The sequence below is a fragment of the Caloenas nicobarica genome, chromosome 3 (assembly GCF_036013445.1).
Source record: "Caloenas nicobarica isolate bCalNic1 chromosome 3, bCalNic1.hap1, whole genome shotgun sequence".
NCBI lineage: Eukaryota > Metazoa > Chordata > Aves > Columbiformes > Columbidae > Caloenas > Caloenas nicobarica.
Window position 1 is genome coordinate 1,201,434 of NC_088247.1, and position 19,502 is coordinate 1,220,935.

Genomic DNA, 19,502 nt, shown 5'->3' on the forward strand with positions numbered 1-19,502 from the left:
ATTTCACTGGGGCAGGTGTAAGAACCTGCTCATCCCCTGGAGCATCCATGTGATGAAGGAAGCCCGGACACGGGGTGGCACCTTCCCATCTGTTGGGTCATTAGTGTGGTCCCTGCTGTGGCTTTGGCTCAGTAGATGTCTGGGATGTTTTATGACGGACCAAGGACTATGATGATGTCTACAACTGCCTGAAAGGAGGTCATAGCATGGAGGGTGTTGGTCCCTGCTCCCAAGGAACAGGTGACAGGACCAGAGGAAACAGCCTCAACTTGCACCAGGGGAGGTTGAGGTTGGATGTGGGGAACAATTTCTTCCCCAAAGGGCTGTGGGGCATTGGAACAGGCTGCCCAGGGCAGTGCTGGAGTCACCATCCCTGGAGGGGTTGAACAGACATATAGATGAGGCTCCTAGGGATAGTGCTAGATACAGGTTATGGTTGGACTTGATGACTTTGAGGGTCTCTTCCAACCAAAATGATTCTATGATAGAGCAGGGACCACCCCCAACAAGTAGCCTCGATGCAGTTTGTGGAGAGAAGGGACTTTACCTGTGGGACACAAGCCCTGTTATGGCCAGAGAATGGGCCTTGGTCCATTTATCTACCAATATAAATGTCTCTTTACATCCCCTCTATGGCCAGTATAGAGAGATGGGCATTTCCAGATGTGGCTCAGAGAGAGCGGGGACCCCACGGGACTGCCACAGCTTTAGTGGGACAGGGCTGTGCACGTCATGGCTCCCGACCAGCTTGAAACCGAGATCCCGGGAAGCATCACCCGATAGCTGTTGACCTTGAAATATTCATGGGCAGGACAGAGCTCTGCAGCCGAAAGCAATCTGGTCACGGTGAATTATTGACGGCATCTTTTCTTGGGGGGACCTGGTGGATCCAAAATGTATCTGACGGGGTTCAACCCTCCACGTGCCACCGAGAATCCCCATGGGTCACTGGCTCCAGACCTGGGGTCATTGCCAAGCACTCGACTTGAACTTGGTGATGGAAATACCCATGAGAGGAGGCTGGGAGAGGCAGAACTCCCTTCTTCTGTCAGTCCTGGGCTCTTGGCTGGTCAACCTGGGCTGGTTAATGGTGCAAACATGTTTGCTTGGCACTGTTGCTGCTCATAGTGGCTTTCCAGAGCTGATGTGTCTATAAGAATGAGTGAGGTGCATCCCAGTGCCATCCTCCATGGCCCTGGGAAGCTCAGCAAGGCTCTCGCGATGATCCCAATCTTCCTAGGTTGTCTCTATAGTCAAAGGAAAGAGGGATCTCCCAAGGGGTGGTCACCCACGTAGGGTTGTGCGTCTCCATTCTTGGCTGGCATGGGAAATCGGTGTACACAGGTTCAGAACCTCCATGGCCAAGTAGATAAAGAGGGTCTGAAATTGCTGCCTCAAGTGTGGCATTTGGGCACACATCTTAGGGATGCCTCCATCAGCATAACTGGGCGAGTCTGGGGTCCTTTTCACCTTGAGCAAAGTGAAATTATCTCCTGAAGACAATCAGCCCCTGTCAAGTTGCCCCCATCCTTCTTGCAACCCTTCCAACGTACCATTAAATTGCTGGGTGCACACGGCTGAAGTCGCCCCTGGCATCTGTCACAGCACCCTGGTACCACCACCCCTCCTTGGCAGGGATGTCCCTGCACCCACCAGGTCCCCGTGTCCCTTGCTGCTGCAAGAAGCCTGACACTGTGGTATTTTACCTTATTTTTTTTTCTCTCTCTGGTGCCTCACTCAGGATTAAGTTTAACGATGGATACAAGTCAGTAGCAAGGTACTAAAATGTCATCACTGGTGGGATCTTGCCTTTTTTGGAGGAGGGGGTTGCTTTCATCCCAGCCCGTCCCCATCGCCCATATCCCATGAATACATGACTGTCCAGGCATAAATCAGCCCAGGATTTAGGATACAGGCCAGTGTGATTTAAGCTCCAAATCTTCCTTAATCCAGATTAATTCCTAATTCTTAAGCTGGGAGAGCAGGGTGTGTGGTCCAGAGCTGGGTGAAGCCAACGCTTCATGCACCAGCACCCCTGCAGGTTCAGGACAGCAGACGTGAGCACATGAGCCCTGTTCTCCAGGAGCTTTCTGTGGGACCCATCCACACCTGCAAACCGCCTCCGTGTCACGTCGCAAAGGAGAGGCAGGTCCTGTGCTCCCTCTACAGCCAAATCCCACAAACCAGGGTGATGATCACGCTGTCTGTAGGGCTAGTGGACTCCCAAGGGAACCATGATTAAGAGTACATCTGCATAAATACATTTATCTGGCATGGGTGAGTCCAGGACAACAGTGCCAGCCCCAACACATCCCAGTAAGTCTGATTGACATTGCTGCTGCCCAGTAGTTGGGGGGAGGTGGAGGGGATGGAGCAGAAACCCACAGAAGAGCACTGTGGGACCTGGGTGGTGGCAGAGCTGTGGGACAATGTCCTCTCAGTACCTGGCCACGCAGTGTTGGCCAAGGCCAGGGCAGGACCTTGTCCTCTGATGTGCATTGCACTGAATGAACCTTCTCAGCATGAACCCAGGAGGATCCTCCGGGGGGGTGCTGGCAGCCACGAGCCCCTTTCCTGTCCTGGCTGGTCCCCATGTGCCATTTTGGGGGGTATGTCCGTTTGGGTGGGTTTGTTTCTTTCTCACGTTCATCCTCCTGGCTGTGTCTCTTCCAAACAGCGAAGACCCTGAAGATCTCAGGTACTGGGCATGGTGTCCCTGCTTGGCTCAGCCCTTTGGGCATGGTGTGTGCATGCGTGTGGCATTGGGTACCAAGCCCTGCATGGCGTTTGGACCCAGGAGAAGGTCCTAACGGCTTCCTGCCCTCTTCTTGTTGGGGAGTAGAGCTTTCCTCTGTTGCCCTCATCCCCAAAGAGCAGGGCTTCTTTGAATTCAGTCTGTTCTCCCCTATGCTCAGCAAGACACATTTCCTTCTACTCAGAGGTCTACCAAAGAAGTTTTGAGGATAATATTTGTCTGCCTGCCTAGCTACCCACCCATCCATCCATTCATCCCAATGCAGTTCTCACTACCTACCAATCTGTCTGTCTGTCCATCAGTCCATCTCAATACAGTCCTGTGCATCCACCCATCTCATTGCATTTCCATCCATCACTGCCATTCTCACCATCCACTCACCCATCCATTCATCCCAATGCAGTTCTCACCATCCACCAATCTGTCTGTCTGTCCATCAGTCCATCCCAATACAATTCTATGCATCCACCCATCTCATTGCGTTTCCATCCATCCATTCATGCATTGCAGTACAGATTTATCTCACTGTCTGTTCATCCCAGTGCCATTCTCTCCATCCATCCATCCATCAATCCTGCTGTGATACTCTCTGTCCATCCACCCACGCCTAACACCAGCCAGTCTAATGCCCTACCATTTATCCATCCATCCATCCACCTATCCATCCATCCACCCATCCATCCATCCATCCGTCCATCCATCCCAAAGCAATTCTCTTTTTTGGTCTGTTCTGTCTTGTTCGTGCACCCTCTCTTCTCCTTGCTCATCCCAGCACCACCAGTGCTGCCGCTGTCTCTGTACCCAGTTCCCTGGGTGCTGCTGGGTTAGCAAGTTGTGTTGCAGCAAGATCTCACTTGGGCATGTTTGCGAGTTGGGTTTGGGTGGCTGTTTGGCGCATGTTGCTGATGGGGGCTCTGGGGAGAGAAGGTGGGCAAAAATGGTCTTTGTCACCGCAGCCGCATGAATCCCATCTGAACGAATTGCTCTTTGTGATTGCAGAGCTAAGGCCAAGGGGAAAGAGAAAAGACACCTGGCATTACCGTTCAGGTACCCTGACCCCATCCCTGGGCTCACTTCCCAGCTCCAGCCTCCATCCCTGCTTTACTGCATCCCCCTGATGTGGCTGTGGGACAACAGGTTCCTCTGTGCCAGGCAGGGTGTCTAAACCCACATTGCCTGAAGGCATAAAACGAGAATTCTCTGGTGGTGTGGGGAATCTGTGCCCTTTTCAGGCACCCAGAGCCCAACCCGCGGCTGTTTGCAGTCACAGAGGCATCTTTTGCAGGGAGGACTGGAGTAAAAGGGGCCAGGGATAAAGGAGGGGAGGGAGAAAGAGTCATCTGGTGTTGGACCTGAGTGCCCAGGACCAGCAGCACCGTGTGTTGCTGCACGTAGGAGAGCAGAGTCGCAGGAGGAGGGAGATGCTCAGAGCAAGGGAGCAGCCACGGATACATCCCTGTATCCCTCCCCAGCCCCATTTACCCTGGGCAGATGAGCAGAGGAATGCAGACCCAGGCAATGCTCTGTCCCACCCCCTGGGGATGCTGCTCCCCATCCTGGCATGGGGGGGTCCAGACACTCCGGCATTCTCAGGGCAGTTTGGTTTGGCACAGTTTGGTTTAGAAGGGAGAGTTTCCCGGCCTAGCTGTGGCAGGGAAGGGTCTTGCACCAGCGAGATGCCCAAGGAGATGCAGCTGCTCATCCCTACAGGGATGCAAAGGGCTTGTGTGTCCAGACTGGTGAACCAGCCACATTGCAAGGTAATGAGCTGTGGCTTTGCAAGGAGCTCTGACCACATCCACCAGCTGCAGGAGAAAGGAGGGAGTGATTTAAATCCTCTCCCTGCACTGGGCAGGGGCACTAGGGCAACTTTTACAATGCAGATGAACCAGCAGAGCCTCGGTGTTTGCTCGCTCCCCTGCCAAGCTCAGCTGGCAAGGGAATAATTCCTGCTGGTTTGCTTTCAGAGCAAGTGTCAGTGCAGGGAAACAGCAGGGCTGCTGCTTTCAGAAGCAGCTTCTGGATGGGTTTCTCTGGTTGTTTTCCAGCCCAGGCTCTGAGCTGATCCCTGCCCAAGCTGGGCTGAAACCAGCTCTTCCCAGACTCCCACCCCGTGCTGGGTCCTGCCTCTGTCTTCTGCTGGAGCTGGTTTTCTGGGCTTCACCTCTCAAAAAACCCATCCAGCAAGACATTAAACTTTTTTTTTTTCCTGGGTGGTTTTCCAGCACAGGGTTCCATGCTCTGAAGCCATCCTCCTGCCTCGTGTCCCCAGTACATCATAGCAATGGGGTGGAGTAACAAGCTATAATTAAAAAAACTATGCCTCCTAATTACTTTCTGGAGGTGGTTAATTGCTTTCTCCTCCCCACTTTGCTGATGCACAATGGGGGAGATTAGCCAGGAAAAATAGGAGCGACTGGGGAGGAAAACAGGGAGGTGTGAGCCAAGTAGAGAGGTTTAGGAGCCATGAGAGAAGGAAAATGGGTTTGAAATGCCAGAGACAGAGCAGAAGTCTGCAAAGCAAAACAAGGAGGTGAGGAGCTGGTGTCTCCTGGATGGTGTCAGGGCAGGAGGAGCCCCAGATCCAACCTGTCTCCAGCTGAGCCCTTTTGGGAGAGAAGATGTGAATACACCTTTGTGGGAGGATAAGACCACTCACCTCTGATAAAAAGGAGAAGCCTCATCTCCTGCACCAGGAGCATCTCTGATCTGTGCCCACACCCACTCACTCGTGTGCCTGCGCAGCTGCTTTCCTGGCCCCAGACCTGCACCCAGGGGTCGCCCATCACCTCCAGCCCCTCCAGAGGGTCCCACAGAGATGTTACCCACCCAAATCACAGCTGTGGGCAGGACAGGGCTGTGCGGGGTCAGCCCTGCTGAGGAAAGATGCCCGTGACCACAGCCTGGGGATGGGGCACTTGGAACACTGGTGAGGAGCAGGGAAGCTGCAAAGGGAAGAGCAGCTTCGGATTTGATGGTCTGATTTGAAACACTTGGTGTACACTGAAGCTTCTTTGCCTTTTGTTCCCTTGATGCGTGGCCACCGGCTCCAGCAAAGGCAAAGAGAAGACGAAGGACCACAAGTAGGTTTGCTCTCCTTGCTGCTTGTCCTCCTTCTTATTTCCAGCTTTTCTTGCTTGTGTTGCATCTGATCCGATACCTGGTGCGCCCTCCCTTTCTCTAAAGCTGAGCCTATCAGCCCTGGAGGAGCTTGGCTCTCTTGGATGTGTGGCCTGAGGCCTCGGAGCCTGCAGAGAATATTTATCTACAGCAAAAGCCAAATGTAAAAAAGAGGCCTGGACCAGTCCCTGATACAATTGGAAAGGAGCAGTGAGTCTTGAGAGAAGCCTGGCTCCTGTCAGGAGAGGCTCTGGGTGCAGGTCCTCAGCTCAGGGCTGAGCAAATGGGACTTGGTACCAGCTTTACAGCTCCTGCTGTCACATCATCCATGTAGACAAGTTTCTTCAGCTCCTCCCTTCCTTTTATCCCCAGCTGCTTGCGTTGGTACCAGCCCAGGCTGTGTCTGAGCTCTCTCCCAACAGCAGCATCCTCCAGCTCTCTGGCTTAGCAGAGCTGCTCAAAGTTAAGCTCGAGTCTCCTGCAAGCATAGGCTAATGCCCCACTGCCCAGGGGACAATTCCCAATCCGTGAGGACTTTTCTGGCTCATATTTATTGCATTGCAGCTGAAGGACCAGTTTATGGCGGTATCTGACTGACAGACCCTCCTAATTAATGGTGTAAAGCGAGAAGGAAATGATGAAGTGGGGAAAGGAGAAAAATGGGGACAGATTTTTTTAGCAGGGCCTGTTGCGATAGGACAAGGGGTGATGGTTTTAAACTAGAGGAGGGAGATTCAGGTCAGACAGGAGGAAGAAATTGTTTGTGCTGAGGGTGGTGAGAGCCTGGCCCAGGTTGGCCAGAGAGGTGGTGGCTGAACCATCCCTGGAGACATCCCAGGCCAGGCTGGACGGGGCTCTGAGCAACCTGAGCTGGTGCAGATGTCCCTGCCCATGGAAGGGGGGGCACTGGGGGGGCTGGGGAGGTCCACTTCAACACAAACCATCCTATGATTTTATGATTCTAAATGTCTTCAAGCCGTCAGCAAGGAGAGACCAAGATCAAGATGGTGAGAGATGTCCCTGCACCCAACAGCCTGGTCCTTGCTGGCTCCCTCCCCAGTTTGGCTGTGTGGGAAGGGGAAGAGCCAGACTGGTCTGAGGGTTTGTGTGCAGGATGACCTGTGGGGTCTGTCCCCAGTACAGGTGGCAGAACTGGAAGTCTTGTTAGCACAGGGGTGACGGAGGCAGCACCCACCTCATGGGAATAATTCCTGTGAAGAAATGAGCCGTGGAAACCCTGTTCCCTGCTCCCCAGTAAAAAGCAATGATTAAAATGTTCTCTTTAGCTATGAATAATTAACCAATAACCTGCAACCGTATCTTTAACTAGAAGCTGGCCAGGAGAGAGACTGCTTCCAGCTCCTGGCCCAGGTCTCAAAACCTGTCTGTCCATCCATGCTCCCATCCTGGAGAACCACACGGGGGAACCCTAAAGGACAAAGCCAAGTCCTTCTGGGAGTGGTGAACTAAACGGAGATGTGCTTCACCATCAACTGCACATAATTAATCTGCTCAATCCCGTTTTAGACACCAGAAAGTCCAAGAGGGGAGCACTATGGGAGGCTGGGTGGGTGCTCTGGTGTCTAAGACAGGTTTAAGCTTGCTTGGTGGCCTGTCCCTATTTGGGAACAGAGGTGACATCTTCAGCCCCCTGCTGCCAAACTGGTTTGCACTGGGCCAGCACCTTGCAGTGTTTTGGAGGGGAGCAGATCACAGAATCACAGAATGTCAGGGATTGGAAGGGATCTCAAAAGCTCATCCAGCCCAATCCCCTCACCGGAGCAGGAACACCCAGATGAGGTGACACAGAAGGTGTCCAGGCGGGTTGGAATGTCTGCAGAGAAGGAGACTCCACAACCTCCCTGGGCAGCCTGGGCCAGGCTCTGGCACCCTCACTGGGAAGAAGTTTCTTCTCATATTGAAGTGGAACCTCCTGTGTTCCAGTTTGCACCCATTGCCCCTTGTCCTATCACTGGTTGTCACCCAGAAGAGCCTGGCTCCATCCTCCTGACACTCCCCCTTTCCATATTGATCCCCATGAATGAGTCACCCCTCAGTCTCCTCTTCTCCAGCTCAGAGCCCCAGCTCCTCAGCCTTTCCTCACACGGGAGATGCTCCACTCCCTTCAGCGTCTTCGTGGCTGCGCTGGACTCTCTCCAGCAGTTCCCTGTCCTGCTGGAACTGAGGGGCCCAGAACTGGACACGATATTCCAGATGAGGTCTCACCAGGGCAGAGTAGAGGGGCAGGAGAACCTCTCTTGACCATCATCTCAGTTCTTTAGGAAACCAGGCTAAAGCCAGGCTTTGGCAAAGGAGGGGCTCTCGGTGCTGCTGCAGCCTATGTCGGCATCTCAGGTTCACGGGTCCTCATGTAAAATTCATGTGGGGCTGGTGTCAGCTCTCCGCCAGCGCCGGCTCCCCATCCACGCTGTGGGGTGCCTGGCGGGAGCAGCGCAGGGGTCGGCACCACCTTTGTTTAATGCTGCAAAGACCCCGCTGTGCCCGGAGAGGAGGTTTGTCCCGGGTCCCCGTCCCTGCTCGGTCCCCACCGGGCTGGTCCCCCCATCCTAGACCCGTCACCGGCCGCTCTCCTGCCTCGGCTCAGCTCTTCCAGCATCTGCTCCTGGGGGAAGCCAAGTCCTGGATGGCCGGCGGGTGAAGGTACTACCCCAAGGATGGGAAGGGGGGTTGTATGGGATGTGTCGGTGCTCACCTGGCTTGGAAAATGTGACAGTGCAGCTTGGGAAGGGGCTGGGGGGTGAGGGTGGGGCACTGGGCATCTGTCTCTGAAGCATCTGCAACTGCTCATTCCTCAGCCTACATTTGCTTCTTCCCTTCAGCATTTACCAAGCATGCTGCCAAATCTGCTTTTGTTCTTATTTTTTTTTTTTTTTTTATTATTTTTTTTTCTCAGTGACCTCCAAACTCCATTGTTTCCTAGGTATGCGCCTCCCTCTGCAGTAATACCAGTGAGGGCAGCACTGAAGGAAGGAGGGGGTACGAGGTGGTGTAACTGGGGCTGAGAAGAGCATCAGGGACATGTGGCTGGGATGCGGGCATGGGGACAGCACCGGAGGTTTTATGCCACCGAGAGACTCTGCTCTCCAAACTGCAGCTCGTCTCAGGGATGTGCCAGAGGCTGTCAGGCCGTCTCCCATTTCTGGGACCTCTTCTACAGTAAAACCACCTTTGGGGACACGCGAGAGGCTCGTGCAGCCGATGTCGCCACAGCACATTGACCGAGGCTGAGCTCTGGGAGGGGACAGGGGTGACACAGCTCCCACGTGCATCCCTCTGGAAGGAGCTGGGGGGCACTGGTCCTGCTGGGATGGGTCTTTGTGCATGTTGCTTGGACCAAGTGCTTAATCCCGGTCTTGTTCAACATGGCCCCAAATCAGCTTTGCTGTGTTATGATAGGGCCATCAGTTGCTGTGCTAACCCAGACCCAACGCGTCCTCAGGATAATAACTGGACCCTTGTTATTTTGGGTCCTGATTGAGGACCAGCACGGCCAGTATCTTCCCCACAAAGTCCTACTGGCTCAGCACCAGTTGCTCTCCTGCTTTGTTTTACTTCCCAAGGAACCTCAGAAATTCCTGGGACAGATACAGTGATTTTTATCACCAACCACCTGCCAGCAAATTGCCTGCATGCCAGCTCTGGGGCTGGTGGTTTGTTTTGGTTTGGTTTGGTTTTTTTCTCCAATTTTTAGAAATTAATTGGAAAGAAGAGAATGTAAGGTAACTGCCCCTGGAGCTGTCGGGTTTTTTGTGGAGGGGCTGTGTGTCTACTGGGTTTCCCACAGCTCCTGGAAGGAAGCTCAGTGATGGGCAGTGGTCTCGAAGCAGAGTTTCACAGCCTGAGCTGTTATTACAGCATTTACTCATAAAAAACTGAGTTTGCAAATAGCTTAAAAGTGTTACTCCCCCTGTAGCAGGTTTATGGGTTTGGAAACCTGGCCCTTGTCTTTCCTTCTCCTATCCATTGAGAAACTGCCCTTTCACTGAGGATCCCGTGAATTAATCACAGCTACCAGAGACTGCCTGGAGGTCCAGGCATTGCTTAGTCCCAATTAAACCTCAGCTATAAATAGTTTCTATACTTATGCTGGCTTTATGCCCTGATTGAATTCCCCCTCCCTTGGTGAACACATTATCCTCCTATTCTCCTTCATTTTCTTCTCGTTTGCTCCAGCTCCATTGTCAGCTTGCAAACTTCCAGTTGTTACTTAAGACAACAAAAGTGTCAGGCTGGCTGCAATGCCAGGATTTATTGGCTTTGCACAAAAATAAAATAATAATTAAAAAAAAGGTCCAACTTCATCCATTGGCCCCAGCCAGATGTGCTCAAAGCTGAGAGATCCCAAAGTTCTGGTGCCTTCGCTTGGCTCACAGGCAGCACATTCCAATCGTGTTTCTGCAAAGAGCAAAATTTGCAGGTCATGGGAATTTTCCCATTAAAAATTCAGGCTTTCCCGCCCTGTGCTTTGGGGACAGTCACAGCCCGTTGCCTTCACGTCGCTCCCCAGCTGTTTGCTCTTTAATTCTAGAACAGGGTTATCGCGCGGTCTGGCTTGTGCTTCATGCTGGTTTCAGTTTTACAGATACTACAGAGTTCTAGATACTATGGAATTGTAGATACTGTGAAGCTTTATATACTACGGAGATTTTTTGCTACTGAGGTTTTCAGCTCAGTTTTCAGGCTAAAAATCCACATTACATCCAGACTCCACAGCTTTCACTGGGGAAACAGAACCTCCCACCTTTGCAGTGTGGACTCACCTCCAAACGACAGGGAAGAGTCTCCTGAAAATATCCGCAGGACTCTTATTGTCTGCCCATTTGCTAGAGTTGCATTTGAGAGCCATCCCGTCTGCAGTGCAGAAATCCTGTCATTTACTGAATGCTTTATTTCTATATATTGTCTGTATGTGGATGTAACAAACACCAAGTAACTCAGGAGCCCAGACTGTTGAAGCTCTTGTGGTTGCACGGGCTGATTTCTGCAGCATTTGGAGCTAGAATTTATATTGCTTAAACTTACCTTGAAATGATGGATATTTTTAGAAAGCAACCGGCAAGCCATTTGCAAACTTATTTTGTCAGCCGATCAAGCCCAAACTGCCCTGAGTGCATTTGATCCCAGCCTAGATTGCAGGCAGGGAGCTAAAGCTGACCTGATACTGGTATTTACCACACTGGAACTGGAAAAATCATGTTGTTTTACCATGCTGGATGGGGAAAAATGTTTATGCAATGGGCTGCAAAAAGGCCATAGGATCTGCACAGGCTTGCTGCTGGTCTAGCCAAAGGGGTTATTGATTTTTCACAGCAAGGTGGTGGGGGAAGTGGTTGGATGCGTTAATTTTTAGTTAATGGTTTTAGGTAGCTGGGGAGCAATTGCACAAATGGGTCAGGAGAGATGGGATGTCTGTTCACAGCAGAGGCACAGGTTGGGGGGAAGAGTTTGCTGGCTGCTAGCATTATTCTCCTAGCCCTGCATTTTATCCCAAGTTGGGACATTCCTTGGGAAAAAAGCCAAGACCCAAGACTCCAAGTGGCTGTGATCTTGACTCTGCACTGTGGCATCTTTGCAGCAGCCCCTGCTTTGTCTTTCCGCTGATATTTTCCCTCTTGCTTTTGAGCTCTGAAAAGGTTCCTCCTGATCCCACCCCCAAGTCCCAGAGAGCAACACTAAAAATACAGTAATTAATGGCTGGGTTTTTTCTCCCTCTCTTCTTCCAGAGCCGGGAAAGGAGTTTTTTCAGCCATGAAGCTTGGCAAGGCGCGCCCGTCAAAGGATGAGCATCGGAAACAAGGTATGCTGTTCCTGGGAGGAGGTTGTTCCCTGCCCTGGTGCTGCTTTGTGGCTGCCCAGAACATCCCAGGGAAGCACGCGAGCGACCCACAGAGTCACAGGATGGTTTGTGTTGAAGGGCCCTTCCCAGCTCCCCCAGTGTCCCCCTGCCATGGGCAGGGACATCTGCACCAGCTCAGGTTGCTCAGAGCCCCGTCCAGCCTGGCCTGGGATGTCTCCAGGGATGGTTCAGCCACCACCTCTCTGGCCAACCTGGGCCAGGCTCTCACCACCCTCACCACAAACAATTTCTTCCTCATGTCCAGCCTGAATCTCCCGTCTTTTGGTTTAAAACTATCACCCTTTCTCTTATTGCTGCTGTGACTCGGGGAGTGGACAGGGAGCATCGGGAGCTGGGCAGGAGAGCTGGGGCTCTGCAGGGAAATGGGGCATAGGAACCCATGGAGAAAGTCTCCATTTGAAGGCTGGGCCAGATATCACCCACCTCGTGTGACTTTGGCAAAGCAGGGGAGCCACGCAGGCAGCTCCTGGCTTATTTTGAGGGAAGATCTGCAAATGTGACGATGCGAAGCAGGATTTAGCGCTTGCCCTCGCTGGGCGCACGGTGCAGCAGCTCAGTGAGAGGAAGGACTCGGCTGCTGCGGGGCTGCCCGTCCCAGTGCTCAGCACCGCGCTGAAACCAAACGCCTTTCTGGAAACGCACAAAAGGGCCAGCGGTCGGAAATTTGCTGTTGTTTCCATTCAGACCAAAGGATTGGGTTTCGATGGCAAAGAAATGGAGGAGTGGCTGTTTGCAGGTGAGGACAAAGCATTGCTTTAGGCGGTGTTTCTGGGCAAATCTCCACTGTTTTCCAGCCAGGTTTGAGAATGGGAAAAGGGGAATTTGGCCTGGGACACCGGTGTGGGTAGAGGCACTGGCAGCTGCTGGGAAGGGATGGCATTGGAACCTGGTGACCTCCCTCCGTCCCCAGCACCCGGGCTTTCGTGTCATGGTCAGAGCTTCACGCAAGACCACGGGGATAGCAGCTGGGATGCAAAGGCAGGAACAGGGCACGGTCAGATAGTGGAGTGTCCTCACCGAGCAGGATTTACCCGTGATTGCAACACAGCTGCTGTATCGTGCGGTGCGGTCAGGGCTACGCAGCCCTGGGGCTCCTTCTTCCACCTTCCCCAGGTACCTCTGGCTCTCACACACCTCCTGGGCTCTGCTCTCTCCTCCCCTCTCAGCCACTGAGCTGTCTTGCTTGTGACAACAAGGCCGAGTGCCGGCTCCTGCACTTGGGTCACAACAACCCCATGAACGCTGCAGGCTCGGGGAAGACCAACTGGAAAATGCCCTGGGGGTGTTGGTGGCAGCGGCTGAACATGAGCCAGCGTGTGCCCAGGTGGCCAAGAGGCCACCAGCATCCTGGCTGGGACCAGCACTGGTGTGGCCAGCAGGCCCAGGGCAGTGACCGTCCTGTGCTGGGCACCGCGGAGGCCAAACCGCGAATCCTGGGGGCAGTTCTGGGCCCCTCACGCCAAGAAAGGGCTTGAGGTGCTGGAGCGAGTTGAGAGAAGGGAACGGAGCTGGTGAGGGGCTGGAGCACAAGGGTGATGGGAGCGGCTGAGGGAGCTGGGGGTTCAGCTGGAGAACAGGAGCTGAGGGGAGACCTTCTGATCTCTGACCTGCCTGAAAGGAGCTTGGAGCCAGGGGGGGTCGGGCTCTGCTCCCCAGGAACAAGCGCCAGGAGCAGAGGAAACGGCCTCAAGTTGCGCCAGGGGAGGCTGAGGTTGGATGTGGGGAACAATTTCTTCCCCAAAGGGCTGTGGGGCATTGGAACAGGCTGCCCAGGGCAGTGCTGGAGTCACCATCCCTGGAGGCGTTGGACAGACGGACATGAGGTTCTCAGGGACAGGCGGCAGTGCCAGGGCTGGGGGAACAGACTCCATGATCTTGAGGGTCTTTCCCAACCAAAATCATTCTATGATTCCTACCCTTGTTCTGGCAGCTGGTGATAGGATGTGGTGGATGTGTTGACCCTTGGCCTGTTGGTCAAGCCAGCCTCTTTTTTGTGCCATGGTCTGCCCCCCCCACGCGGGCTGCTGGTCCCGCTCAGGTCAGGCAGACTCGCTGAATCACCAAAAACCAAGCTGGGAGGGGGTGAGCAGGTCCTTCCTGGCTGGTGTGGCTCTGACTCAATCCCCAAAACTCCCAGTGGAGTCAAGGACACCCTTTCCCCACCCAACCTGCAGCCATGGGTATCTCCACCCTGATGGAAAGTTTCTCCTAAAACCCAGCCTAGATCTCCCTCTCTTCAGCTGAAGCCCATGTTCTCTCAGAAAACCTGGCCAGACTATGGTGAAAAACCTGGTTTCTGGTCTCCTGGAGTGTTCCAGTCCCCCGGAGCACGCTAGGAGCTTCCCCAGGTTAGTGAAGAGACGAGGAGAATGTTTCCCAGGAGCCACATCTGTGCCGTATGAGTGGATTTGGTGCTACCCTGCTGTGCCACCAAAGCAAACCAGTGGCCCAACAGCTATACTGGCATTTTTGGCCCAACAGAATAAAGTCATTGCTGCTTTGCGTGGCGTGCACATGGGAAAGGCAGTATCTCAGCAACTTCTGATAGAAATGCAGATCGAAGGGCAGCTCAGCTGTGTCTCAGTGCCGGGGGGATCTGAGGTCTCGACCCTCCCTGTAGCAATTTTTCATCATGGGAAATGACCCCTTTGTCTTGTTTTTTTCAGACCTAGGTGGTCGGTTGTCTTTGCAACTGCTCTTCTGCTAGTTAGAGCTGCAACACTTGCTCAAATGCTCTTTCACCCGTTGAAGTCTGGGGTGTTATTTTCCATTTTCTTTCTGCCTTCACAAAGCCGTATCCAGGCACACTGCCCAGGAGGAATAATATGTCGCATGAGGCAAAGCTCTTTTTTTAATCCCCTTTTAGACCAGGTTGCCTGTGACCTGACCTGGTGACCATTGTTCTTTGTATTATCAGGTGAGGTTGACAGGACGTATTGGTTACCTTTCTCTTCGCCTTTAATTATTCACTGAATGGAAACCACAGGAGATGTTTCTTTTGTCTCCTTTGTGCAGACGAACCTGCTGTTTTGGAAGCAGAAGACCTGGACCGAAAAGCCATGAGGCTGGGAGGCAGACTGGAACCAGACACCATCTCCTTGGCCTCCGTCACTGCTGTTACCACCAACGTCTCCAATAAGAGGTGAGCTCCAGATGTGACCTTGTGCAAGCCGGGAGGTGAGGGCACCTCCTCCTAACCCACACCCCACGACCGTGTGTCCCCCGAGATGGGGTATGTTGGACATCACATTGCCCCGTGCAAGAGGTGCCTTTTTGGAAATACCTGATGTGCTGCAAAAAGCACCGATATTCAGTATTTTGCAGCCCTCGGGGTTTATATTCCTCAGACTCAAAGAGGGCAGGAGCTTCAAGGGGTGACCTTGCAAATGCCCTGTCCCAGCTCTGTGGTTTGACTGGGGGTTTCTTCTGCCCCTCCAAAGGTCCAAGCCTGACATCAAAATGGAGCCGAGTGCTGGGAGGCCAATGGATTACCAGGTAGGTGACAATGTGGTGGCCCCAACCTCAGCTCACAGGGGTCACAACCCAGGGGTGGGGGGACCGTTTTGCAGGGAACACGTTCACACTGGGTTTTAAGGCACTGTATTTACAAAGCACGACTTCCCGAGAGCTGGCATTTAAATGATGGAGCAACAAGTTTGAGATTAAGTAATTAACTGGTTTTGCTCTCCATGGTGTGAAGCCCAGAAGGCACAAATGAACCTGCGGTTGAACCAGGCTGTCTCCAAGGCATTTTTCTTACCTCCCAAGAGCTGTCAGGATGCTGTTTAGCATTCAAGACAGGTGAACCCTGGCTGGCAGTAGGTTGCTCACTGGCTTTCCTCAGGCTGGTACGTGGCTGCTGTTGTCCTGCTCATTGAATCATCGAATCACAGAATAGTTTGGGTTGGAAGGGACCTTCAGAGCTCATCTAGTCCAACCCCTGCCATGAGCAGGGACATCTTCAACATGTTCAGTGATGCTTCATTCCTGCCACTTCATATCGAGTCAGAAGAACCACACGTTTAGTTTCCCAAGGCTCCGATGCTTCGTGCTGCTCCTTTTTCTCTTACGAGTCAGTGCCAGCATTTCATAAATTGGCTCCTTTTCTCATTTTCGACAAGTCGTGCTGGTTCAGCAGCGATTGAGCTTTATGTCCTCGTCTCTCAGCACAGCAAAATGTTCCTGGGGATATCTCGGAACAATGCAAATAATGATTTTTTTTGTTACAGATTTATTGCAGAACATTTGCAGTATCCACTGCAGACCAAATTGTGAGGCTTACAGGGAAGGAGTCTGCTTGGTTCAGGAGGGGGAACATAAAGAACATAACGAGGAGGGGAAAGATGCAAAACAAATGACACCCAAGGGGCAGAAGGAACATGAGGTCCAGTTATCTGGCCACTGCAAAGAGGAGGATCCCAAGGCTGGTGTTGATGGGGAATGGCTGATTTCTGGAGTATAGCAGGATTTGCAGTGCTAGGCTGGTTCACGAGCGACGTACGTGCCTGGCTGACCTCCGTATGTCTGCTTTCCTTTGGCAATTGGCTCTTGTGGAACATCTGAGAATCACAGAATCATTTTGCTTGAAGAGATCCTCAAGATCATTGAGTCCAACCATTCCCCCAGCCCTGGCACTGCCCCATGTCCCTGAGAACCTCATCTCCGTCTGTCCAACCCCTCCAGGGATGGTGACTCCAGCACTGCCCTGGGCAGCCTGTTCCAATGCCCCACAGCCCTTTCCGGGAAGAATCAGAGGAAAGGACTTGACCTTTCATCCCTGGGAAACCTCAAGACAGTGCCTGGGTCTGTGGCAGAGGGGACGGGAGGGACAAAGTGTTAATGAAGGTGGTGCCCAGCAAAGTCGTCTCCAGGGGCTGAGAAGGGGTAGAGGAGAGGTCTCGGTGCAGAGGAATGTGCCCAGAAGTTCTCTGGGTTTTTTCCATGCTCTTCACCAAAAATTTCTCCCCGGAAAGGGCTGTTGGGCATTGGAACAGGCTGCCCAGGGCAGTGCTGGAGTCACCATCCCTGGAGGGGTTGGACAGAGAGAGATGAGGTTCTCAGGACATGGGGCAGTGCCAGGGGTGGGTTAGTGGTTGGACTCGATGATCTTGAAGGTTTCTTCCAACCAAAATGATTCTGTGCTGTATGTATGTGAGGAATAAACCTGAGCCGGGTTCTATTTTCCATTATTATGTGATTTAAGGTAAAGCTGAGTTCAAGTTACAAAAATAATTAATGATAGCTGGAGAAGATGTGTGTAAATTTACTCATCTGTTGGGCTTCAAGGCAGCCAGGACTGAGAGCTCACATTATTTAAAAAACCTCATAGTTTTAAAGGATATCCCAGTTCACTATGCTTTGAAACCTGGTGGTTACCAGTCCTACCACCAGCTTGGGGTAGATTTTAAAAAGATGACTCTAGAAAAATGGCTCCTGGGAATTGAAAAGATTTGGTACCTACATGAAATTATGCCTTTTAGTTTTTACTTACATTAAGAAATGTTGGTATAATCCAAGCAGGAATTCCTAATAGGAATTTAATATTGCAAGGAAGGAGTTTAGATATGATCTAAATCCCTACTATTAATTTAATGTTGCAAGGTGGATTGAATTGTGAATGACAAACTTCTGTGTCGTAAATACATACAAATGTTTCATCTGGATGAATCGCTCATGTTCTATTGAAAGAAGGTTATTTTTCATAGGCCACATACAGGAGGACTTCATTTAAATAAAACAGGATGTGTGTATGGATGCAAATAGGAGGGTTGAAACATGAAATGGTGGAGAATGCTCTGTAAATAGTAAAGAATGGAATAGAGTTGAATAGAATAATATTTCAGTTGGAAGAGCCCTATGATGTGTTTTCTAGCAGAAGCACCGGGGATGCCTGGGGTCTCCTGCATCCCACACCGCGTTGCATCTTGCTCAGGCTTGTCCGAGCATCCCGGTGTCTTTGGTGTGACCAGCAGACCCCGGAGCTGCCACCATTGCACTGAAAAAGCCTCAAAAACCAGGAGATGGGGAGCCAGGGGTTAAGGCAGCACCTGACGCTGCTCTCAGGGGGTGAAGGTGCATGAATCCCTCTCCCCAGGTCAGCATCACCATCATCGAGGCCCGGCAGCTGGTTGGGCTCAACATGGACCCCGTGGTCTGCGTGGAGGTCGGAGAAGAAAAGAAATACACGTCTATGAAGGAATCGACCAATTGCCCGTACTACAATGAGGTGGGTCTGTCCTCCGGTGATGCTCACTGTTACCTGCTCCTCAGGGTCTACATTGCCGTTGATCAATTAAATGTAATTTCTTGTCACTTGGGTTTTTTTTTTTCTTTTTTCTTCTGTCACCTCTTGTCAGAACAAGATGAAATCTCAAACTACGCAGATGGAGGAATGAGGCCTTTGCCCTCTGGTATTTTGCAAAATGGTAGAAAGTGCGCTCGCTTGATCTGTGCTAAATTCTTCTCAGTTTTTCCAAGAAGTTAGTGCTCCTTTCTCGTTCCTCAGCCTGCAGAGGTTGTCGGTGTTGGGGCTCACGTGGATCTGTCCCGGCTGTGCCGTGTGCTCCAGGGTGCTCCTCTGGGCACTCACAGCTTCTCCAGCTGGAGCGTGCACTGTAATATTGTCTTTCAACCCAAAAAGGAGCCCACCCCGGCTCTCCTGCCTTCACGACTGCTTTCCCTTTCAGTACTTCGTCTTCGATTTCCACGTCCCCCCAGATGTCATGTTCGACAAGATCATCAAGCTGTCGGTAAGTGAGCGTGGTTGTGTTGTCCTTTTGTAAAATCACAGGATGGTTTGGGTGGGAAGGGACCATTAAAGCTCCCCCAGTGCCCCCCTGCCATGAGCAGGGACATCTGCACCAGCTCAGGTTGCTCAGAGCCCCGTCCAGCCTGGCCTGGGATGTCTTCAGGGATGGTTCATCCACCACCTCTCTGGCCAACCTGGGCCAGTGTTTTACCTGTACTTACCATGGGACTTTGGAAGAAACCAGCCCATTTTGCATATGCACTGGGGATGTATTAAAGCTCCTTGATGTGAGACCCAATGGCAGCCCAGATGTTCTGTTCTACAAGCATCACCTCTTATGCAGACCCTCGGTCCCTCTTTCCATCGCTGACCTTCACGTCTGGGTCCACACAGCTCCACTTCTGCATTCACCATCTCCCTCCGTGGCTGATCTCTGGTATTTCAGAGCCAGGCAGAAGCAAATCTGTCTCGGGATGTGTTTAGATTGGAGAGAAGCCAGACCTTCCTGAGCCTGTCAGAGGATTTCCTGGGGTGGCATCTGCAGATGCGGAGAACAAAGCAGGGGCTGCAGCCCTCCCCGTGGCCACAGAGGAGGGCGAGGATCAGGATTTGCAGATTAACTGACCAAACCACACTATTTAGGAGTATCCATATCTCTCCCATGCACAGACCAGCTGTACAATTTCTCCCACAAAGAGCATTAGACCACATATTTCGAGCATCTTAAAGACTCTTCCTTCAGGTGAATGTTCTAGTGTCTGTTGCCATAGTGGCTGGAAAACATCATCTTTTTTCAAAGATTCATTTGTTCGTATTATTTTTCTATTCAATCCAAGTCTACACTTTCTCGTAATACTGCTAAGCAAGAGCTGCCAACCCCACCATGCCCCTTATTGTCCTTGTACAGACCAAGGTCCTGCACAGACCAAGGAAAATGCATCAGCTCCTTTCCCATCTCACACTGAACACCCCGGAAAGAGCCTTATGTCTCCCAGGGCATG

General features: G+C 52.1%; 1 protein-coding gene across 1 annotated transcript in view; it reads left to right on the top strand.

Annotated features, from left to right (window-relative positions):
* OTOF (otoferlin) overlaps positions 1-19,502 on the top strand; it is a 112,723-nt gene that overhangs the window by 51,166 nt on the left and 42,055 nt on the right. The window contains exons 7-15 of the mRNA XM_065630391.1: positions 1,742-1,777; positions 2,678-2,698; positions 3,755-3,802; positions 5,809-5,838; positions 11,620-11,693; positions 14,769-14,895; positions 15,194-15,248; positions 17,848-17,979; positions 18,440-18,502. Of these exons, the coding sequence (XP_065486463.1) occupies positions 1,742-1,777; positions 2,678-2,698; positions 3,755-3,802; positions 5,809-5,838; positions 11,620-11,693; positions 14,769-14,895; positions 15,194-15,248; positions 17,848-17,979; positions 18,440-18,502 (586 nt within the window). The remainder of the gene's footprint in view (positions 1-1,741; positions 1,778-2,677; positions 2,699-3,754; positions 3,803-5,808; positions 5,839-11,619; positions 11,694-14,768; positions 14,896-15,193; positions 15,249-17,847; positions 17,980-18,439; positions 18,503-19,502) is intronic.